This window comes from Mustelus asterias, chromosome 15 (assembly GCF_964213995.1).
Source record: "Mustelus asterias chromosome 15, sMusAst1.hap1.1, whole genome shotgun sequence".
NCBI classification, from domain to species: Eukaryota; Metazoa; Chordata; class Chondrichthyes; order Carcharhiniformes; family Triakidae; genus Mustelus; species Mustelus asterias.
This window is the reverse complement of record NC_135815.1, coordinates 23568511-23584183: the sequence shown is the minus strand read 5'-3', so window position 1 is coordinate 23584183 and position 15673 is coordinate 23568511. Positions and strand designations below refer to the sequence as shown.

General features: G+C 46.3%; 1 protein-coding gene across 3 annotated transcripts in view; it reads right to left on the bottom strand.

Annotated features, from left to right (window-relative positions):
* The window catches only part of LOC144504400 (lutropin-choriogonadotropic hormone receptor-like), a 97941-nt gene that overhangs the window by 41049 nt on the left and 41219 nt on the right, over positions 1–15673 (bottom strand). For all 3 annotated transcript variants that reach the window (XM_078229654.1, XM_078229653.1, XM_078229655.1), the window contains 2 exons: positions 9133–9207; positions 361–435 (listed from right to left, as the gene is read on the bottom strand). In XM_078229654.1, coding sequence (XP_078085780.1) covers positions 361–435; positions 9133–9207 — 150 coding nt within the window. The remainder of the gene's footprint in view (positions 1–360; positions 436–9132; positions 9208–15673) is intronic.

The following is a 15673-nucleotide window of genomic DNA, read 5'->3' as shown; positions in this document are numbered from 1 at the left end:
GTTAATCTTGTGTCTCCATTACACAAGAGGAAGGCCTACTTAACCTGCAAAATGTCAGGACCCCTGTTTCCTAGGGGATTTTCACAGTAACTTCATTGCAGTGTTGATGTAAGCCTACTTGTGACACCAATAAATAAACTTTTTTAAAACTTTAAACTCCTGTAGAATGAAGAGATGGATAAGCCAAATGGCCTCCCCTAACTCCATTTACTTTTGATGTCTTTGTGAAGCAGGACATAAGCAAAAGTGAACATTAAATAAAACACTTAATACCATGTGAACCACAAATGGTGCATCAAATAAAAACAGCAATGTAGGAAACATGCTTCTCAGAATCGAATGCAAATTAGGTTCTCTCACAAGTATCTTAGGCGTGGTAGATTTCTGAAAGCTTCGTGATCAATTTTCACCAGATGCTTTGTATTCTGAATTGAGCTGGATGGAGGAAAGTGAGATATATTAGAATTCATGGGTCAGTAATGGATGCATGGAGCATAATATGAAGGTAACATGTAAGAATGTAAGACTAATTAATGGCTTCGCTATGCATTTTTTGTTTGAAAATACAGTTAATATGACCAAAATATGCAGAAGATCCTGAATGTTTGTTTCTCCCTCGCTCTGCTGCAAGTTTTAACTTTTTGCTGGGCCATCGTTTTACAGGCTGCAGTCATTCTCTAATACCTTATTGTCCATCCATGTTTCCTATGTAAGCTTAAGCATCAGCCCAGCCTCATCTGGACTTACTCAATGTGGAGGCGGTGATAGTGTTGGTATTGTAATCCAGAGGCCCAGATAATGCTCTGGGGACCCAGTTTGAATCACACACCATGGCCTGGATTCTCCAGCCACGCTCGCCCCAAGACCGGAAAATTCTGCCCAAGATCAACGGACCTTTGCATGATCCGTGTCCCGCCCGCTACGATTCCCGTGGTGGGTGGGATGGGAAAATTCCGCCCCATGGTAGATAGTGGAATTTGAATTTGATAAAAATATGGAATTAAAATTCCAATGGGGACCATGAAACCATTGTTTAAAAACCCATCTGGCTTACCAATGTTTTTTGGGGAAGGAAATCTGCTTCCTTAACTGGTCTGGCCTACATGTGGCTTCAGACCTACAGCAATCTGGGTGACTCTTAAATGTCCAAGGGATGGGTAACAAATGCTGACCTTGCCATGAAAGAATTTTTTTTAAATGTCCACACATGCACAGTCTGCAGCAGAGATTAGTGAATAGCAATCAAGTGGGGAAGACCAGGCTTATATTATCCCATTGTTATCTGAAACATTGGTGGGCGTTGCTTGTACTCTCAATAGCCAACATACAGGCCATCTATTTTGTTTGAATCACTCCAGGTTCTAAAGCTCTCAGTAGGTAATTCTGACCTTCACTGACCCTGTGTGTGCCAGAGATCTTCCATTTGAATTTAATGGATGTTGCAAGGTTTCAAGCAAGTATATTAATGCAAATATTCAAGGGGCCAAAATTCCTGGGGGTTGTATTGGTTTCCAGTGGGAGACCAGCAGAAAATCGTGGAGACCCAGTTTTGTCTGATCTCTACCACTTCGTGGAGTTCTTTCACTATAAAAAATGGAGGCATCAATTGCCCCTTTACAGGGCAAAATGATACCAAGGCGATAAAACCAGGGAAGAGGAATCTATGCCAAAAGTTCCTGCTTCATTATCTCACTCTGTATCTTTCTATGGAGACTGGAGTGCCCAGTGCTGATCCTGCTGTGGTGAACCATAGTGTTTACAGGAGGGGATGTGCTCCGGGTTAGGAAACCATCCTGAAACACTGAAGTAATATTTTTAAAATTTCATGCTCAGGCTCCCTTCACTGATTGAAGGGAAGGCACTGGAGTTTACAATTGTATAGTATAGACCATAGAATCTCTACAGTGCAGAAGGAGGCTGTTTGGCACACCGAGTTTGCACTCACTCTCTTACCCAGGCTCAACATCCCCCCGCCCCCATCCCCGCAACCTCGTCCATCTATCATGGCCAATCCACCCAACCCACACATTTTTGGACACTAAGGGGAAATTTAGCCAATCCATGCACAGCTTTGGACTGAGACATGAGAGTTGACCACTGGAACATCCTACCCCGACACCCAGCTTCCCACTTTGCGGATTTTTCTTCATGGAAAATACTCAAAAAGATCTGTATAAACTCAACTGGACTTGCCACATAAACACAGTGGCTACATGAGCAGGTCAGAGGCTTGGAATACTGTGGCGAGTAACTCACCTCCTGACTCCCCAAAGCCTGTCCATCATCTACAAGGCACAAGTCAGGAGTGTGATGGAATGCTCCCCACTTGCCTGGATGGGTACAGCTCCAACATCACTCAAGAAGCTTGACACCATCTGGGACAAAGCAGTCTCCTTGATTGGCACCACATCCATAAACATCCACTCCCTCCACCACCAATGTTCAGTAGCAGCAGTGTGTACCGTTTACAAGATACACCAAAGATATACCAAAGATCCCTAAACAGCATCTTCCAAACACACAACCACTTCCATCTAGAAGGAGAAGGGCAACAGATACATGGGAACACCACCACCTGCAAGTTCCCCTCCAAGCCACGCACTGTCCTGACTTGGAAATACATCGCTGTTCCTTCACAGTCACTGGGTCAAAATCCTGGAATTGCCCCCCTAACGGCATTGTGGGTCAACCCACAGCACATGGACTGCGGTGTTTCAAGAAGGCAGCTCACCACCACCTTCTCAAGGGCAACTAGGGATGGGCAATAAATGCCCATGTCCTACGTTTGAATAAAATTCACTGGGTCAATACTCTGAAACTCCCCAATCACAATGATGGAAGAATCATCAAAGTGATTGCAGCTGTCCAAGAAGAGGTTCGAGACAACAAGGGCTGGCCAATAAATATGGGAACATTAATGTAACCTGCGTCCAGAAAACAAATCTTCACTGACTACAATAACAGTCTTTTCTGTCAGTAATCAGCATGCACTCCACCACATGTATTTAACTTACTCTCCTGAGACTCTCTCAAATAAACAGACTAAAACATCTTTCAATCTACTTTAACAGCTGAATTATCCTTTAGTTATGTCAGTTTACTGCCAAATGTTTTCCAACAAGGAGATAGAATCAGATTAGATTAAAAAGTCTTCGGGAGACAACCCATTTATTTAAATGGAATTTAACCGGTGTGCTAAAAATACAATTCATGATGTGATTGAGATTAGACTAAAATAACAATTTAAATGCCCAAATTTGTTTTTAACCGTCTCACAGAGCTTCCTTGGCAATGGTCATGTTGGGCGGAATTTAATGCCCTCCCCCCGAGTTTGGAGGCGGGGGGGTGGGTGGGAGGTATTTAATCCTCAGGGAAGTTGCCTGGTGGTGACCTCGCTGCCTTCCGCCTCTGCCCTATTTAAGTCTGGGGTGAGAACTCATGGATGGACTTTTCGCCCTGATGCCAATCAAGGCCTTTAAGTGGGCAGGGTTTGTCGCTATGCTGCAAAGCATAAAAATAAAACACTGTCATGTTGACTAGTAGGCTCTGGGGATGGGGCTGGGGTTGGGGAGGAGGGGAGGGGGGTTGGTGGCAGGATGGTATGTGTATATGTGTGGAGGGGATGCTTCATTATCAGGCATTGAGTCACCGTGAGCCTAATTGAGGGAGCCAGCATCAGATAGGGAGGAGTTCATTGGAATTCAACCCCAGCCATTTCTTCCAGCCTAGGCTCCCATCCCCTCCTCATTCACCTGTGGATTGGGTCTCTTACTGATCCTGGGCTTCTGGGTGTGTGCATTGCCGGCAGCTACCATCATTCCCCTGGTGGCGCTGATGAGCTTCTGATGCTCTGATGAGGAGGATCGCAACAGACACCTACAGACGCTGAAAGACGCTCTCATAAGAACAGGATATCTCATTGATCGACAGTTCTGACGTGCCACAGCGAAAAACCACACCGACCTCCTCAGAAGACAAACACGGGACACGGTGGACAGAGTACCCTTCGTCGTCCAGTACTTCACCGGAGCGGAGAAGCTACGACATCTTCTCCAGAGCCTTCAACATGTCATCAATGAAGACGAACATCTCGCCAAGGCCATCCCAACTTCTTGCCTTCAAACAACCGCACAACCTCAAACAGACCATTGTCCGCAGCAAACTACCCAGCCTTTAGGAGAACAGTGACCACGACCGACACCACACAACCCTGCCACAGCAACCTCTGCAAGACGTGCCAGATCATCGACACGGATGCCATCATCTCACGTGAGAACACCATCCACCAGGCACACGGTACATACTCTTGCAACTCGGCTAACGTTGTCTACCTGATACGCTGCAGGAAAGGATGTGCCGAGGCATGGTACATTGGGGAGACCATGCAGACGCTACGACAATGGATGAATGAACACCACTCGACAATCACCAGGCAGGAGTGTTCTCTTCCTGTCGGGGAACACTTGCAGTCACGGGCATTCAGCCTCTGATCTTCGGGTAAGCGTTCTCCAAGGCAGTCTTCATGACACATGACAACGCAGAATCACTGAGCAGAAACTGATAGCCAAGTTCCGCAGACATGAGGACGGCCTCAACCGGGATCTTGGGTTCATGTCACATTATCTGTAATCCCCACGACTTGCCTGGGCTTGCAAAATCTCACTAACTGTCCTCGCTGGAGACAATATACACCTCTTTAACCTGTGCTTAACCCTCTCTCCACTCACATTGTCTGTACCTTTAAGACTCGCATTCCAACCATTATCTTATAAACTGAGTTTGTGTCTATATATGCCCTATATGTCACTTAATACGATGGGCCTTCCCCAATAAAGTCGACAGTGGTCTGTCCCCCATTGCCTGGTTTAAATTATGTTCACTGAATGGGTGAATACTGTGTTTTATAACCTTTGGATTGTTTATGGAGGGAGTAAATCAGGGCCACTGAATGATCATTCAAATTCCAATTTAGGCGAAATGGAAATTACGTTACTGGATTGGCAGAAGGAAGGTTGATGTGCTAAATCAAGATATTGGACTGAGAGAGCGATGTTGGGGCTTTAGTGGCACCATGTTCCCAGACTGTTAAAGGAGCAGCAGAATATTGAGATACATGGTAAGAGTATAACATATAAGCAAGAGAGGTCAAGTCAAATCTTTATCTGGCCATGGGGAGACAACATCTGCAGTATTGCTGTGGTTTTGGTCTTCCTGTTTCAAGCATGATGCTCAGTTATTGGAAGATCTCAGGAATCAAGTACAATGAGACTGAATACCCTGGTTTTTCTCTCTTTTGTAGCCTCATATCCTATTAGAATCATAAAAAGTTTACAGCACAGAAAGAGGCCACTTGGCCCATCATGTCTGTGCCACCCTGCCTAATCCCACTTTCCAGCTTTTGGTCCCTAGCCCAGCAGGTTCCAGCACTTCAGGTCCATATCCAGACATCTTTAAATGAGTTGAAGGTTCCCGCCTCTACTACCCTTTCAGGCAGTGAGTTCCAAATTCCTACAATCCTCTGCGTGAAAATAAATTTCATCATCACCCCCTCTAATCTTTTACTAATCACCTTAAATCCGTGCCTCTAGTTATTCACTCCTCAGCTCAGGAAAAGAGGTCCCTCCCATCCACTCTATGCAGGCCCCTCACAAATTTGTACACTTCAATCAAACCTCCCCTTAGCCCCCTCTGCTCCAAGGAGAACAAACTTATCCAATCTTTCCCCATAGCTGCAACTTTCCTGTCCTGGCAACATCCTCAGAAGTCTCCTCTGTTCCCTCTCTAATGCAACTACATCCTTTCTGCAATGAGGTGACCAGAAGTACACACAGTACTCAAGTTGTAGCCTACCTAACGTTTGATATTGTTCCAGCATAACATTGCTGCTCTTGTCTGCCGCAGCTAATAAATGAAAGGATTCCAAATGCCTTTTTAACCACCTTATCTACTCATCCTGCTCCCTTCAAGGATATGTGGGCATTCACTCCAAGGTCTCTCACTTCCTTTGCACCGCACAGTATTGATTCTGTTATCCTTTGCCTTGTTTGACCTCCCCAAACACATTTCTCTGGGTTGATTTCCATTTGCCACTTTTCTGCCCACGTGACCTGTTGCAAGTATAAGGACAGCTGTACTTCATTGTGTGGCTCTGTGCGAAGCTTTATTCAACTGATCTTACAGAGGCAGAATCTGCGTGGCAGCGTCACACGACTACGGCAAGCCTGTTAGTACAGCTTGCAAAAACTTCCAAAACCCAAACATGTCTAATCCATTGATAACTTCCCGCAGTCTACAGCAATTCCTCTCACTATCAAACCCTGCTTCCAATTTTTGTTTTGTCTGCCAACTTCTTGATCATTACCCTAACATCGACGTCCAAATCATTAATATATACCAGAAAAAGCAGTGGATCTAGTAATGAGCCCTACAGAACCCCAGTGGAAATAGCCACCCACTATCAAAAATACCCGTCAACAATTAACCTTAGCTTCCTGCCACTGGGGCAATTTTGTATCCAGCTTGCCACATTGCCCCTGGATCCTATGGGCCTTTATTTTATTATTTGGGACCATGCGTAACCCTTGGATACAATAGACTGAATCTTCAATGTGTATGTCACAGCATCCTGTCTATTTATCATTGCTTCTTAATTCAACTAAATGCTGACGAACGGCATTTTTTGAGGATTGTGAAAATATTCATATTGCAACAATTTACTATTTCATATTACAGATGTCTCCATTTCTCTTTTAAAGTGTTAATGCAAACTATTTTAGATGTACAAAAGAAGTCATAAAGCTACAATAGGGAGGAATTCAGAGGAATTAAAGTTAAAGTTTATTTATTAGGCTTACATTAACACTGCAATGAAGTTACTGTGAAAATCCCCTAGTCGCCACACTCCGGTGCCTGTTCGGGGGAGGGGGGAATTTAGCATGGCCAATGCACCTAACCTGCACATCTTTGGACTGTGGGAGCACCCGGAGGAAACCCACACAAACACGGGGAGAAGGTGCAGACTCTGCACAGACAGTGACCCAAGTTGGGAATCAGAACCCAGGTCACTGGCACTGTGAGGCAGCAGTGCTAATCACTGTGCCACTGTGTCGTGCACAATAACACATTGGCCTATTTCTCGTGTTCTTACGTTACCAGCCCCAGAAACTCAGTGCCCAAAAGAATCGATCTATTTCTTCATCAAAGAAAGCACTGCAGTGACCTATGATGTATGCACCCATAATAGACTACAGCTGAAAATCTGGCTTGCTTTCTCTCTGATACCCTAATCTAAAAAATTGATATGCTTGCCCATTCTTTTCTTTCCCATGATTGACCTTTAAATAGAGGTTGTCATCATGGAAATGATTGATGCCAAGCTGCGAGAGAGTCTTAGCTGGAGACTGTGAGCAACGTTCAAAAGAATGACCCAAGCTGAGAAAATAATGTTGCCGAAATCTGGCTGCCGTTCATGCCAGCGGGATCGTATGGTCCTACCAATGTGCACCGCCGCTGCGGGTCTCCCGGCGATGAGAGGTGCGTCCAACGGGAAACCCCGTTGGCAATGGCAGGACCATAAGAGATCCCATCACCAGCGAGCAGTGTGCTGCCTCCCAAAACCGGGAAACGCCGCAGAGAGGGAGGAAAATCCCATCCGGTGTCTTTTTTGGCCAAAGTAGATAGAACTTCATGGGCTACCTTCAGCAGAATAGTTTATTGGCAAAAATTGTACCTAAATATTTGTATTGCTTCATTTCTGATCAGAATATTTTCTATACTTCATTAAATAGACAGCCTTTAAAAACAATCGCAGAGTGGGGCGGTTTCCACCTCACACTTGCCAGCAGACTGCCCGCCGGCACAATCTTCTGAAAGACAGCATTCTAATTGCCTTCATGCCCATCTTCCAATAAATATGACATGTGGGTTCCTGAGGCCGCAGGCACTCAACAACCCGCTGGCAGAGTTGGGCACTGCCACGGTCCGAGAGCAAACACCAGGGTGCCTCCCATCTAGAGGCACCTTCAGAGAAGATTTTACATTCTAAACTTACAATGTGGGCACGGCTGCCCCCAGGCCATCCCTGTGGAGGATCCCCTGTGGCCACAGCTGTGACCTGCTGATCCCTGCGCCTATATTGCGAGGGGAGGAGTGACGGGGAGCTGAAAGAGGTGAAGTGAACCTTCCAGACGTTTGCTGGTCAGCTTCCGGGCATTACCTGAGTTGGGGGACTGTCCGCCATGGTGATGGTCCACTGCCAGGCATGTAGTTGATCCCTTTGCTGACACAGTATGGGCAGTACGGTGGCATAGTGGTTAGCACTGCTGCCTCACAACATCAGGGACCCAGGTTCAATTCCGACCTTGGGTAACAGCTCCAGGGTCCTGGGTTCGATTCCCGGCTCGGGTCACTGTCTGTGTGGAGTTTGCACATTCTCCTCGTGTCTGCGTGGGTTTCCTCCGGGTGCTCCGGTTTCCTCCCACAGTCCAAAGATGTGCGGGTTAGGTTGATTGGCCAGGTTAAAAAAAAAATTGCCCCTTAGAGTCCTGAGATGCGTAGGTTAGTGGGATTAGCGGGTAAATATGTGGGGGTAGGGCCTGGGTGGGATTGTGGTCGGTGCAGACTCGATGGGCCGAATGGCCTCCTTCTGCACTGTAGGGTTTCTATGATTTCTATGAACTGGCTGTCTGGGGTTTGTACATTCTCCCCGTGTCTGCGTGGGTTTCCTCTGGGTGATCCGGTTTCCTCCCACAAGTCCAAAGATGTGTGGGTTAGGTTGATTGGCCATGCTAAATTGCCTCTTAGTGTCTGGGGAATTAGCAGGGTAAATACGTGGGGTTACGGAGATAGGGCCTGGGTAGGATTATTGTCAGTGCAGGCTGGATGGGCCAAATGGCCTCCTTCTGCACTGTAGGAATTCTATGATCTCCAGTGGGGCTGCCCAGGAGTGCGCAAACTAATGACTTGGCGACCTCAACCTCACATGAACCTTTCCTCCAGGTCCTTCCTCCAAAACTACCTTCCTGGGACTGGGAAAATTCCACGTCTAAAGTTCTGAAACCTTTGGCCACACCGGCATCAAGGCTGAATTGATTCAGCAACTACAAACTGATTATGGTTCCAAATCTCACTTACAGTTCCATTAAGTCCAGAAGATTAACAAAGGCCTGAGATTCAATTCTCTCCAAGGAATCGCTCTGGGAAATATCACTGAAAGATAAGGACACACGGAAGAAACAAATTATTCCACAGGCTGTAGAATTATAAAGTTAACATGCCTAGTCCAAACAGATCATTGCTCAGTGTGTATCACACATACTCACAATGGGCTTAAGGCTGCCACTTTCAGAGCCAGTCTACCCCAGGTTACTCTGGAAGGCTAAGGTATGTCAAAAAACATGAGCAACAGGTGAAGTTGGCCATTTCACATTATTACTATGTGGCAGCAACACGATTGGTATTTTCCCCTAACAGAATGCTGCCGTTAAGCCAACATTCTGCCCATCACACAGATGAGTAATGTGGTACGTGAATCTCATTAGTAGGCATTATGGTGCATCGTCCGCCCTCCTTGTATCTTCCTACCCAGCCACACCAGCGCGAATCGCTACTGCTCCTGAGAGATGGAGACCCCGGCATCATGACCTCTGAGGGGGAGGTTGGAGGTGATCGCGCATTTCACCACGATCCACCAGAGGGCCAAAGGGGAGAGGGCACTGGACAGCTCTGGGAAGGGGGGTGGGCAAGTGAGGGGGGGGGGGAGGGGTGCGGGGGGCAATCAAGAGGGTATCCGTCAGGGGTTTTTGATGAACCTCAGATGGGTCTGTAAGGCCATTCGTGGGAGGGTTCTGTGATATAGGGGGCTGTAAAGTGGGGAGGGGTTGTGAGATTGGGGGCCTGTGCGAGTGGGAAGGGAGGAGTGGGGGGAGTCTTGTTCTGTGCCACACAGCCTGGCCACTGGGCTGGGTGGCTGTCCACATGACAGTGCTTTTTGGAGCCCCCTCCTTGGGAGGTGTGGGGGGTGCTGGCTTCAGCTGAGGATTTACTCTCCACTGATTTTTATTATGGGGGGATGAGAGCAATGAGCTTCCTGATGGTTGCTGCTTGAGTTACCTGGGTGCCTATTAGCACAGCCTAGCACTGAGGAAGGAACCAATTATGCCAAGTTAGTAAGCTAATATTCATGCGTATGACACGTATTGGCCCTTAGAAGTTAATCCTTTGCACCATCAGCTGCCCCCAGCACTACATGCAAAGCGGAGTCTCAGCTTTTGGTAAGAGGACTGGCAGATCACACCCCCCCCCCCCCCCCCCCCCCCCCCACAAGTACCATGGAAACAAGGACCTAGAGGTTCAACTCTCTCCAGAGGCCCAACTCCTGCTTTCGTGGTCCCATTGGACTACAACCCCCACTGCCTAATGTCAACCTCACTGTCTGAATGCAAGCATCCAGGTGTGACCAGGAAACCCCAAGTCCCTCCTGAAAGAACCTTCAGTGGTCCCATGCTCATGGGCAGGAGGGTTTAGAGATGTTCTCACTGCGACACAGTTCCAGAAACTCCAGGATTAAGGAGGACACTTGGGTGACCCTTCTGAGCGTGGCCCCTCTGCAGGCAAAAGAAACATGTCCAATGTTCTAATTGTCTAATTCATAAAATGCCTTTTATGAATTAAACAACAGAATGAGGGACAATAGTTCCCTAGTGCATTCTCCATGGCAACACAACCAATCAGAGCCAACTTGCCAACCAATCAGCACCCTTTTTTCTCATGCAGTGTAAATAGTTGCTCTCTTTGAAATTTGGCATTCTTGTATCTGTCCTGATGAGTGCATAATGAAAAGCTTCAATAATATGTCTCTTTTTTTCCAGCAATACTCAATTATTTTCTCATCCAAATTGCAGTTGAATGAAATTAAGGGGGTGATTTTACTATTTTTTGTCTAAGTGCTGGGTGGACTTGAAACTGGGAGAGTTTCAGATCCGACTTTTGGGCGTGTTTTTAGGTCCCCCCATACGGACTCTGCTTGCAAAATTCTGTTGCAGACGCCTGTAGGTGGGGCTTAATGCACCTGAAAGCCTGCAGAGGGAGATAGCGTGCATGCGTAGGCCTCTAATGCTGCACATGCGCATTAGCAGTAGCAGGGGTCTGACAGAAAAGAGAGAGCTGTCAGGCCCCTGCTAGTGCAGGCAGCCTGAAGCAGCTCCCCCCGCCCCCCCCCTCGCAATCGCGGAATCTCACAGCCTTAGATACAGCCCCTGCTGACCCCACCCCCCTCGCTGCCCAGACCGATCACGGATCCCCTCCCTCCGCCACCGATCACTGCAGAGTGGCAGCAGGCCCCCTCCCCCATTAGTCCTGCCCCTACTGGCCCCTTTCCCCATTAGCCCCACCCTGGCACTCCCTGGTGGGCATTGCCCAGGTACCATATTGGCATTGCCCGGATGCCAGGGTGGCACTGCCAGCCTGGCACTGCCCAAGAGGTACCCCCCCTTGCCCTCGGCCTCCCCAGGGGGCCTGAATGGTCTACAGTTCCACCTGCAAGGCCAAGTTGACTGCTCTCCGCTCATGGGGAGCATGTCTATTCCTCACTGGCGAGAACCTTTCCCGGCGAGGTCATAAAGGGAGGCGTGCCTGGACGATTGAGCGCCGGGCTGGCTAAGCAGATGTTAAACAGCATTTAAATAAATTTAAATATATTAACTTGCCTCTCGCCCATTTCTGGTGAGAGGCTGACCGTGCCAGATATCTGGCGCTCGTAAAATGGTGCCAGTCGCGAAAACCGGTGCCAATCTTGCTAATCGCTTTACGCCCCACTTCACCACCGCACCAAAAACAGGCGTAACGCAATGGTAAAATCGCCCCCCTAAGTTTGTGAATTGAAATTTTTATCTGGATCCTTTTGTGTGGGTTATGTATGGCTGATATTAGTCACTGATTATCAGCAGTAATTTTAGACTACAGTGTTCCAGTTACAATGACTTTGACCTGACCCAAAACTGTGCTGAACTGTAAGTCCTCCAGTCTCCTCTTCTTGCTAACAATCCACTGGATTTTAAACCCCAATCTTTACACGTCTCTTAATCCTACTTTCAAAAAAATAACACTTTCAAATCCCATTCCTTAAAAAAGGTGTTAATTAAGGTAAATGAAGCACGTGGCCACTTTTTAATCTCCTAGCAGAACTTCCATGGCATTGCTCACAGTGAGTGGAGAGTTTTATAAAAAGTGTTGTTATGCTATGTAACATTAACAGGACCATAGACTCATCAGTTTTCAAGCCTCTCTGGGACATGAAGGCACTTTGAAGGGGGCCGAGGATCTGGGTCACATCCCTGGGCTGGGGGTCATGGCGCCCAGCATTTTCTTTTGAATGGGGAAGAGTTTCCAAGATTGTGAGCACTGGGAGGTTGTCAAGTGGTGCCAAGACACTGGTTGTGGGAAGACTGGGGCTGAGGGATTGAGAAGCGAGGGCGGATAGCAAAGGCAGTGGATTGAGGTGGATTTTTTGAGAAGAGGGCCGATGACAATGGTTTTGAAAGGGTAGGTGACAGTTGTGGAGGAGAGGGAGAAATTTGCATTGTCAGTTTGCATGGGGAAGAGGAAGGGAAGTTGGGTGGTCAGCAGCTTATTGGAAATGGGCTCAGGCAGCAGAAGATTGTTCTCTTAGATAAGCCCCCTCCACATCCAGTTTTATTCTTCAAATATCAGAAAGAATATGAGGGGAAATGGGAGAGAAAGGGGAGAAAGAGAAAGTAAGGATATGCCTGGGGGAAGTTTGGCATTATGGATATAGCAGTAGAGGGTAACTCAACAAGTAATCTCCATCCTGGTCACAAAACAGTCCATGAACCCCTCACACTTAGGAGATGAGAAGAAGAAGATGGGGTGAAAGTGGCACAAAGTCGTCTCAGGCTATCTTTGCTAGTGTTTCTTTTCTTCTTCCCTGATTTAGTAAAAATGCTACATTAATTATTTTCAATTCTAAAGGAGGGTAGGCATAAAATCTAAATTTTATAGTGCAGAAGGTCATCCAGCCTCTCTGTCAAAATAATCAGATGGTTCCATTCACTGGGCCATCTATTTTATTTAGTGGATCTTTATCCACATCTCTTTTCAAAGCTTGATGAAATCTGCATCCACCATTATTTCTTGCCAGGGATTCTATGGGCTAACATTCTTGTACATTTTCCACAGCTATCGACGGCAGATTGGCTGGAAGCTCTTGGTGGGCAGGACGTCTGCCCTGAGGGTCTTTGATCCAAGGGGAAATCAAATGCTGTCCAGCTGGTTTAGTGCCTGACTGGTCTCGGTCTTATTTCCAGGCACATGTCGAAAATGTTTGTCTTTGAGAAAATATTGCATTTCCAATGTTTATTCTATTTATGATGCTTGTAACACATTCTGAAGATGCATTTTGATAACTGAAGACAAATCTGCTCCAAGGACATAACTGCAGTGACATCACAAGGACTAACGAGCTATGGACAGTTTGATATAGTGTTCAACTCAAAAACCATTTGCGCATTTTCTTATTGTAACAGATCTGCTCAATGATAAACAAAGATTGATGAAAGTTTATTCACACAAAATATGAAAGTCCTGGAATTTCCTCAAATTTCCACTGATTTACTGACTTGTACTTTAGCTGGTCTTCTTTGAGTATGTTATTTGTTTTCACTAGAATGTAAAAACCAACATCAAACAAGCAGAAGACATTGCAAATAAATCAGGCTTGAGGAAGTTGTAGAGCTTACACAATGGATGGTATTAAATGGAAGTGATGGGGATCATGCTGGCTGGCTGGAGAGCCCTGTATTGCCTCCTTTAGGGAAGACCCCAGCATTAAGCGCCAGTCAGGCACTTAACCAGTTGGACTGCATTTGATTTTCCCTTGGATCAAAGCCCCTCAGGGCAGAAGTACTGCCCACCAAGAGCTTCCAGCCAATCAGTGGTCAATAGCTCTTCAATGATGAGCAGTGCCACCGAGAAGGCAGTAGCTGTTGGGAAAGGAATGCCATAGAACCAGGGACAGGGGAGTGATTGCAGGAAGGAGGTGGCGGGTTATGCAAGACGGGTGTGGAGGAGGATTTTGGTAACAAGGGCAGGGGCAGGCTCTCGGTGGAACCCATCTCCGAATCCAGAAGGTTGCAAGCAAAGCCAAGGTTTCGCCACTGGATTCTCCACTCGCACAAATCACCAAACGCACTGTGGGAGGGATGGGAGAATTCCACCCAATGAGTAGCAGAGGTTATTACTGAATCATCTCCAAAGATCAAAGCAACTTGTGTGCAGGATAAAAACTGGTGTTAGTTACAGCAAAGTTTCCTTCTCCTTATGAGCTGAAATCTGTTCTTTCATCATTTTTTTTGCTGCAAGTTTTCAGGAAATTTACTGTCAGTTTACAACTGGTATCATATGTGTTATCTGACTCGGAAAAGTGTTCTGTTCTCTTTTGCATTAGTACATGGTGTCCAAACTGAGTGATCAGCTAACTACTACATCTTTTTCAACTCAATTATCCAACTATATCTCGCTGTGTTAAGACAACTCAAGTTTTGCACATAGTTAACTGGAGCATAGTTCAGATCTAAGCAATTCCAGTCAACCAAAACTGTTTCTTATGCGTGGAGTTCAAGTTAGCTGACTTATCCCCCATTCACTCTGAATGTGTACAGTTTTAATGGACAAAACAACCACTGTGTAAAATTCCAGCTGATTAATAATTTCTCCTTTCTACCCCATGACATAAAAATAATTTATAACTAAAGACTTTACATTTGCCTTCCCAAATACAAAATAACTCAGCAAAAATATTGCAGAGGCTAGAAATCTGAAACAAAAGGAAGCAGAAAATGCTGGGAAGACTCAGCGGGTTTGACAGCGTCTGTGGAGAGAGAACCAGAGTTAATGATTCTGGTCAATGACCTTTGATCAGAACTCGGAGAAGTTAGAGATGGCAATGGGTTCTAAGCATGTGCAAAGAGGGAGGGTGGGAAGAAGAACTAAAAGGCAAGTCTTACTCAAGATGGGAGGATGGGGAGATTAAATCACAAAAAGGGCTCATGTTGTAAGGTCAAGTTAATGCCCACTCTCTGCATTGAGTTAATATACAATCGCTGAACAAAAGACATTTGTCGAAGCTTTTTGTTTTCCACTCATCAGGACAATCACAAGAATACCAATGTCAAGTGGAAACAGCAACATTGCACCGTATGAAAAGAGAGTGCTGATTGGTTGGCAAGTGGACTCTGATTGGTGGAGGCGTTGCCATGGAGAATGCACCAGTTAATGGTGACTGCCAATTAACTGCCAGGCATCATTTGAAAATTTAAACCGGGCAGCTTGACTCTGATTGGTCAGGGCATTGTCGTGAGGAATGAACCAGAATGGCTGCCACTTATTTTGTTCAGCTGAAAAAGGGCAATGTGTGTACATGTTCTTTCCGTCTGCAAAAAACAGGGCCCTATGTATTAATATATGTAGCTTCCAGTACATGCAAATGCACCACACTCCAAGCCCGACTGACTATCTTAAATTGGTTGTTGGTGTAATTTTTAGCACACAGAGGGTTATTTAGCAAATGTTGTTCAATCACAGAATCACATCTAGTGTTGGACACTGTGTTTTCCATTTTGCAAACACGGGCTGGCTGGGTATGGTTTGTACCTTGGCC